Genomic DNA, 15,536 nt, shown 5'->3' with positions numbered 1-15,536 from the left:
TGGGAGCAAATAATTAGAGAGGGAAATGTAATAGAATGGAAAGAGGCCAATAACTAATTTGGACTGCAGGCTAGAGCCTTCCCTATCAAAGACTGATATCAGAGTATAGGCAAAGAGAAAGAAATAGGGGGATCCTAGGTGAAAGATCTGCTCTGCTAATGGTTTTAGTAAAATATAGAGCACAAGCTGCTATTAAAAAGGGATAATTAGTAGAGCATATAAAATATTGCATGATGACTATAGGAATCAGAGGATGTTAGAAAGGACTGGGAAGATAAATTGGATAAGGAATTCACAAAGAAACAATGAGGGATATACATATGGTTCCCAAATATGCAAAATCTAGAAGATTTAGGATCTTTGCTTGGAAGTGTCTGCATACCCCAAGCAGACTCCAAAAGAATTTTTCCTCAGGTAGATTGCAAATGTTGGAGATATGATGGGAAAGAGACAGGTAACTGGAAACATATTTTTTTTGAGTGTAATGAGTTTGCAAACTAAATTCCCTGCAAAGTACTCTATTAGGAATACTGAGTGAGCAAACTGTTATAACTAAGGAAACAATTTTCTGAGTTGTGATGCAGAATTGGTATTTCCTAGACATAGTAAGGCCCTGCTGATTTTAATTCTGGTGGCTACCAAAAAAAGCAATTACTAGAAAATTAAAATCAAAGTATAAACCAACTGTAGTGCAAGGAGTTAAATAACAGAGATAAACAACTGGAAGTAAGATCTTTAGAAAAGGGTAGGAGCAAAGTACATAGAAAAAAAATGGGAATTGTGGGAACAGTGTGTGCAGAATAATGTTTTGGAGGAGGAATGAGGTTTAAGGGAAGGCAGGAACTGAATGAGTTGTGTAATGTTTGACAATGACTGGAAAGATTATAAGTGACGTATAATATATGCAACTGAAAATTTGTCAATATATATATATATATATATATATATATATATATATATATATATATGTGTGTATATATATATATATATGTGTATATATATATATATATATATATATATATATATATATATATATATATATATAAATGTGTGTGTATAATTGCCTAAGTCATATGTGATAATTTAGTAAAGATGTTTCTTGTTTAAAAAAAGGGTTAAACATGCCAGGGCAGAGAAGTGTAAATGTCAATTCTTACTGTATCAAACAGCATTTACTTTTTATGCAGGAGAGTTTATTTTTCTGGTTAAGCTAACATCTTCTAAATAATTGTAGTTGTTTTCTTACACTGACTTGATATGCTTTACTATTACAATATGGTAATTCACAGAAATACATATAGCAATACACAAAAATGTATTGGCTAATATGACAAAGTCATTAGTGTAGACTTTCTGTTATTAATGTTGGCACCCTGTTTTTCAGATGACCATGGACGGCTAGGCCTGCTTGTCTTGGCATCACTGAGTGCGACAGTTTTTATTATTATGCTGTTGCTACTTCTAAAACGCTGCATCACTCGGATAATTTCAGGTAAGAAATCAGCATGGAAGTTTACTGTCATTCCTGACAAATGGAGAATGATCCTGAATCATTTGTTTCAAGCAAATAACATTTGGAGTCATGCAAAAAAAAAAAAAAAAAAAAAAAAAAAAAAAAAAACAGTCTTGTTTTTGAAGATTTAAATCCCATCTTTTATATATATATATATATATATATATATATATATATGTGTGTGTATGGGTGTGGTTGTGTGTATATTTGGGTCTATATTAGAACACCGAAGTTTTAAATCTTCAAATGTTCTAATATCTACCCCTATTCAGCGAATGTTTAAAATATCGAACATGCAGAACAGCAAATTTTTTTCCCAAGGAAAAATTTTGCTGTTCCGAAACACATACACACAACACAAGCACACCAAAAAAACAGTAAATCCACACACATACACTTAAAATCCTACATCTAACCTTACACTAAACTGTACATACACTACCATCTATCCACTTACCTTAACCCAAACCCTAATCCTAAGGTCCATCACTATGGCACACTCACCTCACCCGCGCCCTAACCTTAACTCACCTACCCCACCCTACCCTAACATCCATCACAATCACACACTTACCTGACCCGCACCCTAATCCTAACTCACTTAACCCGTGTCCTAACCCTCACGTCCACACAATCGCACACTTACCTGAACCCGACCCATAACTTTCCACCACAGTGCTGAAAATAGCGAAACCACAAAAATGGACAACCAAATTCTTTCCCTAGGAAGAAATGTGGTGTTCTGCAGCTTAGCTATTTTCAGCGTTCGCTGAATAGGGGTCGATATTAGAACATTCGAAGTTTCAAGACTTCGATGTTCTAATATAGACCCATATATTTTACAGGTGTGTTAACGAAATGAGTTTGTATATGACTGAGTGGATGAACTTCACACACAATGTATGGCCTTCCTGGAAGCTGCTAAACCCAGTTTCATTCTATTGTTATCATCAGAAGTGCTATCATCTCACAGGCTGTGACATCACAGCTGGTCCACAGCTTTTAGCTACTTCACCCTATGACATCATAGCTGTCCACCAGTAACCATTCACCTTTCTTCATACCTTGCTTTTCTTGCCCCTTTCTGGGAGTTTTTACTCCTCCTAATGTATGAAGAGAAGAACAGGAGTATCAGATATGAAAAACAGAAATTCAGCCAATTAAAACTTTGAGTCATTTTATTTGTGAACTCTGCATGTTTTAGAAGGCTTTCAAAGATAAATTTGCAAATGTTGATTTTCAAACTACAAAGTAGTTTAGTTTAGATACGTCCACATAGAAAAGTATTACAAGTTATGCAGTTTATGTATATAGTAATGTATAGATTGAAAACTCTAACTCTTCTGCCAGCAAAGAAACTTAGCAGTCATTCAAGGATTCCACTATGAGTGATCAACTGCTAATCCATCCAAAATTAAAATGTCAGTCACATACATTGGGTTCCTATTAAGTGACTGAAGATGCATTCTTTCAAATGCACCTTGATGGAACTTAAAAGAACAAAAAGGCAAAATAGTGAAGTGGCTTTTAAGCAAATTCTTTCCCTGGGAAAGAATTTGCTTGGCCGCTTGGTTACTTTGCCATTTTCGGCACTGTAGTGCGATCTCGGAGTTGGCATATTTAAGTAGGGGAGGTGTGGGAGGCATAGCACCCCACATCGGGGGTGTGGAGAGTAAAGCGCTCCACTTTATGTATTGTTTTAAGTTTTTTTTTTGTTTGTTTTGTTTTGGAACAGCGATTTCTTTCCGAGGGAAAAAAATCGCTGTTCCGAGTGTTCCGGATTGTAAGCTTTCGCTTATATAGTGTCAATAAATCAGCTTTTGCTTTTTTAAGCATTCGCTGATTTAATATAGACCCACATACATTCAGTAAACACCTCCCTGAAATACCAAACCAAAGTAAACTAAAATCATGTCTTAATAGGGGGCCTTCCTTGTACCCCACCATGATAAATGCAAGCCAGTATGCCACTGTAATCCATTCATCCATCCACAACCCCTTTTTCCCATTTCTGTACATGGGGTCAGGGTGTCACTTCAACAGTGGCAGTCATCTAGAGCCAAGGTTTATATTGCCTCATGACTAGCCGTGCCACATTAGCTCATCCAGACCACACACCCATGCACACACTCACACGTATGACCAGTTTAGAATGTCCAGTCTACCTAGTGCATGTCTTTGGAAACTGGAGCACCTGGTGGAAAGTCTCACAAACATAGGGAGGGCATGCAGACTCTGGGCAGAACATAAATATAATAACTTTGTGGTTACACAACCTTAGGAAAATGATAAATACCCAAAAAGCATGAGCACAACACACATTGAATGCAGTCTCACAGTCTAGTGTAAGCTGAAATAAATACAGTCATGAAAATGAAACTTTGGGGAAACAGGATTAATGCTTTAGCAGTCAACAAAATAAAAAAAAAACATCCATTTATAGAGAAAGCTTTTCAAAGAGCTTTTTTCACATCAAATCATTTTACTTACAAAATTAGCTTCAGATCATTTAGTGTCCATAACTGCAGCTAATTACATCTGAAGTTTGGCTGGACCCTGCCCCAAGACAAATCATATAAAATAAAATCTGTTTTTATAAAGTAGGTTTTAGGAGATGATTTGTTTTCAGTTTGGATATGAGTATTGGAAATTTTTACAATGGAAGATTTCATTCTAAAAAAACAGCAGACTTGTGTGTATACCAAAATTTTGAATTTTAAAAGTTGACCTATGATTTACTTTCCTTACCAAGCAAAGTAGTAATACCTCTCAGCTGTCCACATTTTGCTTCATATTTTTTTGGTCCCTTTCTTGTAAAATTTGTAGCTTTCTGGCAAATCAGTGAGGATTGAACTCAGTAAATAATGACAGAAATTTGAGTTTCAGAATTTATATTCTTTAGAAAATGCATGGTAACGCACAATATTTTATTTTAGCAACTTTCTAAGTTTGTAAGAGCAATATTTAACATTTGTCCGTATTTTGGGCCTCTGTCTCCCCATTAGTTTGGCTTTGTCCAGATTTCTTGTGCCAAGAGGTTGAGAGGTACAAAGCAGTCAACTCTAACTCTTACAATTATACCAAAAACACTGGGACATGTTAAAGAGAGTGATGTCATGATCTGAAAATTAAGATATATAGGCTGATCTCATAACTGAAGCTTGACTGAGATTATTGGACTGTTCAGAATTTACAGACCACTGAATTTTCAAGAGATCAAACATTTCAATTTCCTGCACTATCAGCACTTACCTAGTATTATGATATTCTGCCAAGAATATAACTGGAAGGAAACACAACACAGACATTCACGCTACTGCCTGACAAAATGATAATGCAGCAAATTTGTTTTGTGAGCCATTGTACAGTTATACATATTTCTTTATGTATTTGTTTAATTTCGTCAAAAGTACACTTTGCAGCCATGATCAAGAACCAGAAGTACAGTACAGCAGGATATAAATGTGCAATAGTATGATGATATGCACTGTAATCAGTTTAGAACAAAATATATATAATATGAACAGAATAATGTATAATAAATATGATAAAACAGTGATAAAAGACAAGATAATTGAAAGAAATTGCATTATTCTGTGATTAGAAATAAATGAGATTAATTGATTTACCATGATGGATAGTAGATGGCATTCATTTTGAAAAAGATTATGTGATTACTGCAGTTTTTATACATATAGTACAAAAAGCAATAGTAATTTAGATTACTGGATTATGTGCATAACTAAAGAAGCAGACAGAAAGTTACACAACAAATTGCTCTTGTATCAGTTAGCTGTTGTATCAGTACCATTTAAAGGTAGGAGGTAAATGAAAAAAGGTTTTCAACCAGTTTGGACCTAAAATTCAACTCATTTCATTTTGATTCTGATGTTGCCAAAGAGATAATTTACAGTTAATAGTAGCTGCCTTGTTAAAAACCTCTTCAGCTCTCAACTGCCCAGATGTCCACAGATTTTTGCCTCAAAATTTCAGTCTGTTCCTTATAAAAATGCTTGGTTTTCTGTCAAATCACTGGGATGATCTGAGGAATGAAATTAGTAAATAATGTCATACATTTGAGTTTCAGACTTCATATTCTTTAAAAAATGCATTTTAATATGCACCCTGTGACTCTAGCAGCTTTCTAAGTGAATAAGAGCAATATTTAAAATATGTCCCTATTTTTGGGCACTTCTACCACCATTATGTCAGGCTGTGTCCAGATTTCCTGGGCTAAGAGGTCGAGCTGTATGCTCCTCAATCAGCAAAATATCAGATGTTTTTCCAGGCATAGATCCTGTTGATCCTGAGCTCTCATGGAGTTTGATTTGATGTAATTTTGAACTTACTGGACAAAGAGGACAATGTTCCAGGTATAGAAAATAACAAAGTGGCTCTTGCAGTCATTTGTGGCCACTTCACTTTTCATTAGGAAAAGATAGTGATATTCTGTGACTTCATATAGCAGAGTATGCCTAACTTTTTTGCTAAGTATGTAGTTTACTGTATGTCAGTATAAGATAAGTTCAAAGCTATATAGGAAAAGCACATTCTAGTTTAGGAATATTAATATTCATCTCTCTGACTTCTGGTATAAAGAATGCTATACATTTTTGACTCAGTTTTTTAATGGATTTAAGACTTTTTCAACTACTTTTTAGTTATGGTTGCCACCTTTTCAAATACCCAAAGTGAGACATTTTTTGTACAAATGTCAGATTTTGCACAGCAAAACATACCCACGGCCAGTACAAAGGACAGAACTTCACTTTTTTGCCTAAATAAAAGCTTATTCTTGTAGCATTTTTAGTTGCTTATTCTCTTTCTTATAACATCTGGGTGTTTCAGATACAAAATAACTGTTTTATGCAACTATTAAAGAAAATATAGGACAATTTTTGTCCTAAAAATCTCAGGACATTTGCCATTTTTTCAATTTTTTTTGCAGGACGCAACTGCCGAAAGAGGGACTGTCCCTCGCAAAGTGGGACAGGTGGTAACCCTATTTTTAGTGTAAAATTTAAAAAAGAGAGCAGAGTCAAGTCAACCTGCATGATAGTTAATAGGTTAATAGGCTAAAGACCATCAGGGCCTTTGTAAACCTAACCATGCAATCCAACCTTATGTCCCTGTGTATCACGGACATTTATTAGAAGGGGGTATGTTGCAAAGTTTTTAGAGGTTATGTGGAGGAGTATGTTAGTTTGGGCAGTACTGTCTGCTTCTGTCTATCAAAGACATTGGGGCCAAATGCAGGGCAAATTTCCAATTTCCCATCCATTGGTCAAGGCTATGCTTAAATAGGTTTAGGGATGGACTCACTTCACATAGATGGGAAGCCTGTTCAAAAGCAATGGGATCTTCTGAGACACGTCTTTCTTTCCAACATGTCTTATTTATTTTACAAGTAAAATTTAAATCCTTGGATCTAGTGGTTCTGATGCTATTCATTTTGAAACTTTGTGAAAGGTCCATCAAAGCTGATTCTGATGATGCCTTGTATGCCAGGCATAAACCGCCTTTCCATAACCTGTAGGAGACAGAGTTTAGTGATAGAACTTTAAGGCGATCTGTGTAGGACAATGTGTTTATACCCTGGATTCTCCTAGAAAGGAACCTTTCAGGGCATTCCAGCTGTCGCATATGTCTGCTCAGGCATATGACAAAGGAGGCATTCTACTCAATAATGGTGCTGATAAGGGCCAAATAAAGTGGAGTTATGACTGCTTTGGACCTGGATGCCATAGAATGAGTTTCTTACTGCATTGAAATTACAAGTTAGGCTAAGGAAGAAGTACAATGGCAGGTGATCCAAAAACTTTATTAAGTTAAGCGTTTTTGTTCTTATCCAAGAACTTCATCAGAACTACTGAACATATGAAGCAGCACATCTTAAACATACATCCAAATAATTAATAAGCATCAATTAATCAATTAAAAAACATTTAAAAACCACGATAATCCTTCAAATTTAACACAGGAGTAATTGTACATGCATCATTGAGCCCAGGCCTGTTCAAAGCATCTAATTCAACTGCTTTCTTTTGGACGACATATTTATTGTGTGGGGTGGTTCTATAGAATGTTTGGAACGATTTTTTGAATATGCAAATAACACAGTTGAATTTTTGAAATTTGCTTTAGCTTATGAAAATAATTCTGTTACCTTTATGGATGTATGTGTCTCAAAAGATTATGAAAACGTTGTTTTGTGCCCAATATTTATTGAAAAGCTACATTTTCTAATTCTTATCTTCACTATACAAGTTGGCACCCAGCCCACCAAAAGAAAGCAATTATTAAAGGTCAGTTTGTATGGTTAGTGAGAAGGATTTCCTATGCAGACTGTTTTTTCAAGGAATGTGAGATTTTAACGGAGATGTTTTTATCAAGGTGTTATCCATCAGATTTTGTATGGAGAATTAGACATCAGGTATGTGCAAAAAGGGAAAGAGGAATTTTTTTGCCCATATTATCTGGTGGGATTGATGAATAATAACAATGTTTTACCTATTGGTAATGCATCTTTAATGCAGGATACATTATTTATAACTATTTATATTGTGGATAGTGGAGCCTTTAAGTATTGTTTGTATAAGAACTGGGTCATCCTTTCCCTTGATCCAGAGCCCTTAGGGAGCTGTAGAACACTTTAGCACCATTACCTTTCTAATACAAAGACTTATTATATTTAGCTTATCGGAAACAGAGCATGCTCTACAGATTGAAATACTCTTTTTGAGTCTACAGACATTGTTCAAGTCATCAACGTTTTTTGTTCTGTTTTAAGCAGCATTGTTAGTGTTATAAATGACAGTTATGATGCAGTATCCCATTCTGAAATTATGCTGGGAAAAGGAGAGTAGCCAAAAAATTATTTACATGTTCAGAACATGTAAAAAGTCCTTTCCAAGATTTTTGTTAAGGGTTGAAGGTTAAAGATGGGATGACAAACCAGAGCAGAGGTAGGAGAGAAAATTATGGGGAATGGTATAATTAAAGCATGTTTCAGAGGTGAGTGTGACATGCAACTGAAAGTATGAGTTTAAGCTGTCTCTAGTAAGGATGGGTGAGAGACAAGACTTTAAGATCCAGAAATGTTTTGCACAAAGACCACTGTAAAATAGAAATCTTGAAGAATAAAGGAGAGACACCATAGTCAAGATGAAAGTTTGAGCTGCTGATGGTTTTAAATGATTGTCTAGGTAAGTTGTGAAAAGCAAAGTCAACATTTAAAAGATTACACATTTGGTTCTAAGAGTAAGGAATGTTGAGGAATAATGTTGGAGGCTACATTAGTATTTCCAGTTATATATTTGTCTTGTAATTTATTTATTTTCAGGGGAATTTAGGGTAGCTGGCTAAAAAAATGCATACATACAAATTTGGGGCTATGTAACTCTGCCTTTAAGAAGGCTCTCCTAAAGCATATAGATTCCCAGTTCATATTAGAAGCCATAGAGGATTTCTAGCTTCCTGAAACTCTGTTTGGAAGCTGAGATATAAAATATGATTTATAGTCCAAGAACAATTGTCTTGGTTTGAGCATATAACTTTCTGCAGGAAGAATATATCTGGAATCTCTGAGAGAATACTCAAGAAGTTATGGTTTACAATACCTTTCAAAAAGATCATCTGTAATAACCCATAGCTGTATAGCCTGCATTTCTAATTATGACTACACTGCCATGGAGAGAGTGGTTCTTCCAGCAATTAACTGTGTCTTCCTCCTGATGTCAGTCTCATTTGTTATTACACTGAGCTTCTTGTAAAGCAATATATGACTGCAATAGTACTGGTTGACGGATGGTCCCAAATTACAATGATGAAGTGTTATTTAAGGTTGAGAGTGTCTTATTCTTATACTGAGCTTAGAAGAGGTCTGCATTTATGAGGCTTAAAGACAAACCTGCCTTGCAGTGCAAACTATGCACAGCTCTTTCTTCTCCAGTATTTGGCTACACATACTATCTTCATTGCCATAACAATTTTGCAAGTATAAATGATTCAAGGTTGATTTATTTTTTGTTGCTCTATTTTTAATTCACATTTACCACATAGCAACACAAAAAAAGAATATTATGTTGTAGACCATGGAAGATTTGTTTTTTATCTCCGTTTTAACATTCATGTAATTCTGGAAAAAATCCACTAGTAAGCGTATCTATCATAATTACTTTGATGGAGTCAGTTTAATTCTGTGAGACTAGCTGAAGTAGATTAAATTATTTTCTGGGATTCTGCATATATTTCTGCCTATAATTTATTTTGTGCACTCTTGGGTGTGCTTATATTCTATAGTATTTATCACTGTTTCAAGTGTTGTAAAGATACAGCCTTATCATATGTCAGTGTTCTGGGCATCTTGTCAAACGTTGCTACCTTTTTAACGCCAGTAAGGATGCAGTACTCTTCCTATGCCTTCTTTTGCATTTCTTAGTAAAAATTGTAATCAGATGTAATTTGTTTTATTACAAAAGCAAATGTAATAATAGTTAAACCACAAAAACAATGACAGTACGTATGAGTGTGTAATTTTATCTGGTGTACCTGCATAATGATTCTTGCAAGGCATGCATCTCCATGCTGAATATACTATGAATATTTAGAATGCATAGTGTGTGTGTGTGTGTGTGTGTGTGTGTGTGTGTGTGTGTGTGTGTGTGTGTGTGCAGTTTGTAGGGAGGAGCATTGCATTATTGCACAGATCTCTTGGAAAGACAGTACAGTATGAAGGTTGTCCAGATCTACCTGCTGGTTTTGTTTACTAAATTCTAAATTATAAAAAATTAAAACCAAAACCAAACTAAATGAAAAAGTAAAGTCCAGGACACAACCGTGGATGCAAATTCTTCTTCTTTATATTCTCACAAAGTGCAACGGATGAGCGCTTTCGTCTAATGACTTGACTTCATCAGATAAAAGCACTGGTACCAGAAACACTTTTATACATCAAGTCTTAATCAACAAATACACTTAATTAAAATTTAAAGTGATACACATACTCACTTATAAAACTTTCCTATTTTACTGTGTCATTTGAAAAACTAACAAACATATTTAAACCCATTTGTTCAATCCCTGAATTATAAAATCATTTTTAAAAAATATGACACAAACTAATTACACACTTTCAGCTTTTTTATGTAGTACAGATTTTACACTGATATAGTCATTAAGACCTGGTGGAGAGTTAGATTTGAATCTAAGTTGCCATAACAGTTCCCTGTATAATAAAGCATTTTTCCAATCCCCCCCTCTCCTCAAAAAATGTTTTTTAACTAAATCAATTATACCAAATTTAAATCCTACAAATGAGGAACAAAATAAACTATGCTTATACAAAGCATTGGTTTCCCTGTGGGTCCTAATGTCGTATAAATGCTCGTAAATACGATCCTTAAATGTCCTTTCAGTTTTTTCCTATATAGTATGCGTTGCATGCAGTACATATAGCCATGTAAACTAACATTTTGGACTTACAGTTCCCTTTGATAAATCTTACTGTACTGTTCAGGCCATTATTTAATTTCACAGTTGCCTCCCCCTATATGTACATACACACTGCACGCTCCACAAGGAGTAGTAGCCTTGTATTGCAAAGGTTCCTTTTTACCATATTCAAAGGTCCTCTTAAAATTCATTCCCACCTTATATGTAAAAATGACACAGTAAAATAGGAAAGTTTTATAAGTGAGTATGTGTATCACTTTAAATTTTAATTAAGTGTATTCGTTGATTAAGACTTGATGTATAAAAGTGTTTCTGGTACCAGTGCTTTTATCTGCTGAAGTCGGTTGTGTCCTGGACTTTACTTTTTCATTTAGTTAAATTCTAAATTATCACTGACAGTAACACAGCTTATAAAGGCTAAATATGTTATGTTGCTTTAAAAAATAAGGAAATATGAACAAAAAAAGCACAAGACCCTCTATTACTGTTGCAGGACCAATTAAAAATCATTAAATGAGCTGAAGTAAATCCATGCAATTTTAAAAGCTATGGGAAGTGATTTCGGAATTATCTGATTGTTCAGCTTTAAAAGCTATGGGAAGTGAATTGGGAATCATTTGATTATTCAATTTTCATTTACCGAAAAACTGATACCATCTTGCCTACAAATGATTCAGACAGTGTTAGATAGCAAATGAGTGTTGCTGATTTGCATTTGCTTCCCTTTATGTAAGACTTGGAGAACCATAAGCAAAGGTTTGCGTGTGTCTGGGTGGGTGGGAGTTACCTACAATACTTGGTATACACTTTTTTATATTATACATTATTAAGTCCTAGCTTTGTGTAATATGAAGCAAGTACAAGCTGGTGAAAAACACTGAGATGCGCGCTATCAGCCACTTGGAGAGAGAATGTCATGGAAGGTGGTATGCGTAAAGCCGTGTCAAGGCTCTGTTACTGATCAGGGAGAGGTTTATGTTAAAACAGACCCTTCAGCTGTAATAAATATAAGTTATTTTGGCTATATTTGCTGTTCACCATAATTTATATGACTGTTAACATATATTATATGAAAATCCCAATTTTTTTACTAGGATGCCCTATTCTACCACTAAACACAGATTACATCTTCTTTGTCACTACTGGGAAATTAAGTCATCAAATGGCTTCAGGAAAAAAATGAATTTGTAGGATTATGCTGTCTTGTGATCTGCCAACCTTTGTGATAAATTTGAAAAAGGACACAGGTTCTTTCTAAGATGAACAATGTTGTGGATCTAACTGCCACATATTAAGAGCTGGGCAGCCTTATACTGGGAATCATAGCACAAATCTTCTCCAAGCTGTTAAACAGAGGGAGAAGAATGACTGAGGCAAGGTGTGTGAACAGTAATGTCACTCATACCTGGACCCTAGGAACAGCACATCATTGCCTCAGTGTTGTGTGTTACCACCTGGCCTGTGTGGCCTGGTCTCAGTGACAACAGGGAAATCATATGGGTGAAGCTGTCCTTAAAATATATGAGTTTTCTATGTACTGTTTGAGGAGAGATTAATAATTAAAGTGTTACTGAAGATGAATGAGAGCTAAGAGAAAAACTCATAACAGTAGAATGTTTATTATTCCCTTTAAGATAAGATACATCATATTTATCTGCAGTTTCACTTGAGTTCTGTAGTTTGCATATGCTTTGCATATTTTTATGTGTTACATCTTTTGTTTCCTTTGAAAATGGTAGTTCCAGTTCATGAACTCTTTCTGGTGTTTTATTGGTTTTCCATGAAAACTAGATTTGTGGCTCACTAATTAATTTCTGCATTTGCTCTTAGCTGTTACTAAGGTCTCAGTATACGGTCACATAACTGAGATGTTTGCCAGTAATGCCAATATAACAACATTCCTGATCACTCTAACCAAGAGCTGTTTCTTCTAGATAGGGCAGTTCATTAAGCAGCTATACCAAGTATACATCACAACATGTAATATGCTTCTGGCTCTGTTAACAGCAAATACCAAAGAGGAAGATGCTCCTATCTGTAGCACACTTTATCTATTAGATTAGACAGCAGCATGTCCCAGGTAGACCATGGCCAGATCTTAGCCAGATCTCAGAGCCCTTCAAATACTATTCAGCATGTCTCCCACACATGTAGTCAGCCTTGCAACTACCTGCAGACTTTACATTATTAATGCTGTCTGTCTAAACTCTGTACTCCCACTTTTTTTCATTGTAGAAGTAATAGACTGTAGTTTTTCATTACACCACAAGGTGGAGCTCTTGTCAGGAGTATCAACAACAATTTCAAAAGTGAAAGAGGAGTCTGAGAGACTAGCTGAAGGAGGCAAGACTGAAACAGGGAGCTGAAGGGAAAAAGGGCCTTGCAGCATGACTGGATTTTCTTTTCTAGTGCTTTGGAACACGGAAGTGAAGTAGCAGATTGTGTCTGTCTTTTGCTGAAATCCTGGGTGATGGTATTTTGTGGAATCAGGAGAGAAGTCTGAAACCAGTAGCTCCATGCCTGCATATGATTCAGCAGGAAAAGGAGTCCCTTTGGGCCTAGTATAGATAAGCCAAAGATGATTACAAGAGTTCTGGCAGGTGATTTTTCTGCTTTTCTTATCAGGGGAGCCATGATGCCTGGTCACTAGGATATTCTCGACAGAATGGGGAGAGGCTCTGGCCATCATTTTATATTTTTATAAAATTGTGGATTCCCCCCAAATACTTTGTGGATTACAAATAACTGGGATCCATATGAGCTCCAACTTGGATCCCATCATGCCGGCAGCAAGACTGTAAGTAGTCAATGGCCAGTGAACAGGGTATAATAGAGTGTTTCATAGTTGGTCTGTTTAGAATTGATCAAGGGGGTTGAGGGTGTTAGTACTGCTGGAGGACATTGCGTTTTCTCATATTTGTATTGTTGCATTATAAATCCTCACTGTTCATAGACACTGCATTTTGCTCGTGTTAGTACTGCTGCCTTCAAGAATTTTGCTGCTCAGTGACATTGCATTTTCTCATATCTGTATCGTTGTATTGTAACTCTCTTATTGCTTAATGACATTGCATTTTTCCCATGTTTATATTCCTGTATTATAAAGCTTTACTGCTCATTGATATTGCCTTCTTTGTGCATGTTTGAATGTCAAGACCTTTTTCTTTTGATTTTTGAGGAAGAGGGTGAATGTATGTTTTCATTGCATCCATATCTCACCTTGCCTTATTGCTAATGGGTGCACTGTTGAAATAACTTGTTTGTGGTTGTGCTAATGCCTTTTGAACTAGATGTATCACCTAGAATAAAATCTGTCATTCTTGCCACCTTGGTGTGTTGGGCCTATAGGAGTATCAACAGAGTCATGTAGGAAGAAATCCATATCTACTTCAGCTACACCTGTGGGTATGCTACATACAGTTGCTTATAGATGAGTGCATCACTATTATGATCACAATGGACTCAGTTTTACAAGGGGTACCCACAATGTATTTCTAATAAGACAATAAGTATTCAAAAAATCCAAATATTCTTTAGAAATATCTAGCAACATACCAAAGTTTATTAACTGCCCTACAACTCAGGAGAACATATTAGTAGTATGCAAACCTTCTCCACTACCCCTACACATTAAATTCCTTGCCACACCAAATTTCTCTCAGCACTTGTTACTTGATATTTATATGATCGATTGTCTTTAATCTCAAATAGTAGACAGTGCATCTAAACTTGCACATCACAAGTCAAGATTTTCTCAGTTCAAGTTTTCAACAGAAAAGAGTTGTAGCATTTTCCCCTTGGATAAAATGTGTTTTAAAATGTGGAAGTCATTCTTTACAATAGTGTATATATACCTCATCCATACCGCTCAACTGTACAGATTTTTGCAGAATGTCCAAATTTTTGGTTCATATTTTTGGTCTGTTCCTCATAAAATCTGTGTTTTTCTGAGAGATTACTGTGATAATCTGAGGACTGAAGTCACTAAATAATGACATACATTTGAGTTTCAGACTTTAATTCCTTCAGAAAATGTATGTTAAAACAAATGCTGTTACTCTAGCAACTTTCTCAGCTTATAAAAATAATATTTAAAATATGTCCCTATTTTTGGGCCTCTGCGCCCCCCCCCCCCCATTTTGTCAGTCTCTGTCCAGATTTATTGCACTGAGAGGTTGAGAGGTATGTTCATTACCCTTGGTTGTTTAGGAAATAAAAGAGAAAATACCATTGAGCTGATGTATTGATCTTGATAGAATATACAGTTTCAAGTAGCAGTCAACTTTAGGAAAAACTGCAAACTATACAGTTAATTTCTCTGTCTCGAAGCCTCAGACTCCAAGGTTTAGTCCTGATCTCCAGTTACTGCTTATGTGGAGCTTGTGTATTCTCCCTGTTTGCATAATGTTTCTCTTGCTACTTTGGTTTCCTCCCAAAGGCATGCTTGTTAAGTGTTTACTCTAAGATACATATTTGCCCTTTGTAACCTGCGATATCCCTGACTAGTTCCCTTACTTAGTAAGTTAAAACAGAAAACAACTTTGAAGACTAAGCATCTTACATATGTATC

General features: G+C 35.5%; 1 protein-coding gene across 1 annotated transcript in view; it reads left to right on the top strand.

The window, feature by feature from the left end:
• Positions 1-15,536, top strand: part of IL17RE (interleukin 17 receptor E) — a 560,820-nt gene that overhangs the window by 534,781 nt on the left and 10,503 nt on the right. The window contains exon 15 of the mRNA XM_044077387.1: positions 1,385-1,492. Within this exon, the coding sequence (XP_043933322.1) occupies positions 1,385-1,492 (108 nt within the window). The remainder of the gene's footprint in view (positions 1-1,384; positions 1,493-15,536) is intronic.

This window comes from Protopterus annectens, chromosome 7.part0 (assembly GCF_019279795.1).
Source record: "Protopterus annectens isolate FY-2018-M chromosome 7.part0, PAN1.0, whole genome shotgun sequence".
NCBI classification, from domain to species: Eukaryota; Metazoa; Chordata; order Ceratodontiformes; family Protopteridae; genus Protopterus; species Protopterus annectens.
Note: the sequence above shows the minus strand (reverse complement) of the source record. Positions and strands in the feature narration are given on the sequence as shown.